We start from the raw sequence: 2,726 nt of genomic DNA, 5'->3' as shown, positions 1-2,726 counted from the left end.
CCTCCCTCAGCTCCTCGCCCTCCTCCCTCGCTCTCTCCCTCCTACCCAGCCCACCGTCCGAGATCCGCCCCCTATTCGGGCGGGCGCTCACAGCAGCGCCAGCAGCGGCCGCCTCGATCCCAGGCTCCGTGAGCACTCATTCACCCCGCGCTGCCAGTCAGCCTCGGCGAGCTTGGGCGCCTCCTTTTCGGCCTGCTGCTGGCAACCGCGAACTCCCAGAGCCGCCCAGCAAGCACATCCACAGGCACGTCAACCCCAGGGAACACACCCGCGGGCCAAGCCACGGTGCGTGCGTGCGCACACACAGCACCCTTCCCCGATAGTCTCCCAGGTCATAAAAGCCTCTCTTTTGAGCTTTTAGTATAAGTATTATAACCTTACCTTAGGAGTCCTCACCACAAGCCTGTGAATGTCCCCATTTTCCAGATAGGTAAATTCAGACCCAGGAAAATGCCTAAGATTACACAGCTTGACAGAGACTTGAACTCAATCTCTCCGCCTGCCCTCTCCATCACCTGGTGTTTTGCAAATGGTTGTTCTGTTGCAGAGGAGTGCCTCCAACACTTCACAGGCCAACTGCCAAGTGTCAAGCCCTGCTGTAACATTTCTTTTTGCCAAATACATCTTTGAAAAATACAGTTTTTGTCAGTGGGGAAGAGTAGTGAGCTGAGCTGCTTCGTGAGAGGTGGATTATAACTTGTTTCCAACGAGAAGGTGAAGGAAAAGGGGCCAGGGATTTAGTTCAGAGGTTCCGCCACCTGCCTCACAAGCACAAGGTCTGGAGTTCAATTCCTCCTATTAAAAAAAAAAAAAAAAAAAAACAGGAGAAGGACAAAATCCAAGTAACAGCACCCATCTTCCAGGGAACATGAGAACCCAAGCTGTATGGATAAGATTTCCATTACTGGGACAAAATACCTGACATTGACAATTTAGCAGGAGGGGTTTACTTTGGCTTATGGTTTCAGAGATGTCAGGCCATGGCTGGCTGGCTTCAAGGCAGTAGTGTCATGGCAGAAGATAGCTGCTCAGCCCCCGACATCCCAGACACAGAGAGCAGGGGAAGAACCAGGACCAAGGAAAGGGACCAAGTCACACTCGCACGCTCCACACAGAGACACCAGAAGTGTGCTTTACTAATCTTGTAGACATTTCTCAGACCAATCAAGCTGACAGTCAAGATTCACCATCACACAGGCAGCTGGTCCAATGGAGAGGAGAACCAAGCGCACTGAGCACTTGGTTTCCCACCCAGACAGGCTGTAGCAGTGACTGCCTGAAGGAGTTCTGACAAACTGCTGTAAGTCTCTAACTGCTTTCATGGTTTTTCCAAAAATGCTAGTATTAAAAAGCATAGGAGAACATAAGTCATTTGAGATTCCCCTCACCAATCAAAGCTTTCCCTCAAAATCCAGACATCCATCCCACTGTGCTGAGAGCACTATGCTGGATGCTGAGTCTCCTCTTATTCTGCACTTGATCTTAGCTAAAAAGCTGAGAAGCGATCCTCTCTTCTTCTGAATCACAAGCCAGAGTGATAAAAATTACTGTCGCTGTGTTACATTTTTGCCTTTCCAGCTATACCCCCTTTTGCTCTGTAACGTGATGGGGGCTGGGGTACTTAAAGAATTTCCTAGGCAGCTGAGTGTAGTGCCTATAATCCTAGCTACTCAGAATGCTGAGGCAGGAGGATGCAGAGTTCAAGACCAGTTCCGAGCATGAATGTGGGGCCCCATTTCGGGGGGGGATTACCTAGGGCAGGTTCTGTCTCAGAGAGCCAACTTCACACTTTGCTCATGGTAGATGCTCAGTGGCTATTTGGTAAGTGAATGATTCTGGGGCCCACGTGGGCAATGAGATGCATTTCAGAGAGACATCTGGGACTCCCTTCCTCCCACACCAGAACTCCTCCCCTGCCGTTGATACAAGTAGAAATCAGGGTACCAACTGAGCTCCTCTCAAGACCACTCAATGACAAAGACTGGGATTTATTCTGGATCCCCAAACAAAACATTGCAGGGGCGTCCTCTAAATTGCACCACTGGGCATTGCTTTTGGGCTCCCCTCACCTCCCACACTCCATTAGGGGTTGCCTCAAGACAGTGCAATACTGGGGCTCAGTTTCTGGTTGTCTTTCATATGCTTAATAAAAGCTGTCCCACTGGAGACATTTTCTTTGAATCCTCCTCATAGAAAGTCTCATTTCCTGCTAATAATATTCACTTAAAGTCTTCTAAATAGAAAGACTGAAATAAACATTCCCCAGTACATTAAAATAGCAATCCTCTGTGACCAAGTAGGGTTATTCCTAGGCATTTTATTTGGAAAAAGATATTGAAATGGGAAGTTAGGGTTCTGGGTTAAGATAGTGATTGAATGCATCATCTAATTCCACTCTCTCCCAAAACTCTATTAAAACTTCAGTGGAAGGGTTTTTAAATCAAGAGATAAACCTCTAAAGATAGAGTGACCGGGACAAGAGACAACAGCAGCAGGATTTTTGATGCTAGGCAGTCATGTGGTGACTGACTTAACACTGAGGAAAAAGACCTCTCCAACTGGCAGTAGGGAAACTGGGAGTCAGCTTGATTTACATTGCATGATTCTCAGAAGGCACAGAAACTGGCAGTCCAAGGTACCGCTGTAACTGCGGAAGTGATGGCTAAAGATTAAGGTGAAATGTGTTAGATTCCTAGGTCTCTTCCCTAACTCTAAACCACGGGGCA

At 48.1% G+C, this 2,726-nt stretch overlaps 1 protein-coding gene across 1 annotated transcript in view; it reads right to left on the bottom strand.

Annotated features, from left to right (window-relative positions):
• Prrt4 (proline rich transmembrane protein 4) overlaps positions 1-270 on the bottom strand; it is an 11,019-nt gene extending 10,749 nt beyond the window's left edge. Inside the window, exon 1 of the mRNA XM_033756005.1 lies at positions 92-270. Coding sequence (XP_033611896.1) covers positions 92-140 — 49 coding nt within the window. The 5' untranslated portion in view covers positions 141-270. The remainder of the gene's footprint in view (positions 1-91) is intronic.
• Positions 271-2,726: the final 2,456 nt, after the last annotated feature.

Source organism: Fukomys damarensis, unplaced genomic scaffold (assembly GCF_012274545.1).
Source record: "Fukomys damarensis isolate Sample0158 unplaced genomic scaffold, DMR_v1.0_HiC HiC_scaffold_4, whole genome shotgun sequence".
NCBI classification, from domain to species: domain Eukaryota; kingdom Metazoa; phylum Chordata; class Mammalia; order Rodentia; family Bathyergidae; genus Fukomys; species Fukomys damarensis.
The sequence above is the reverse complement of the archived record's forward strand: the minus strand, read 5'-3'. Positions and strand labels throughout refer to the sequence as shown.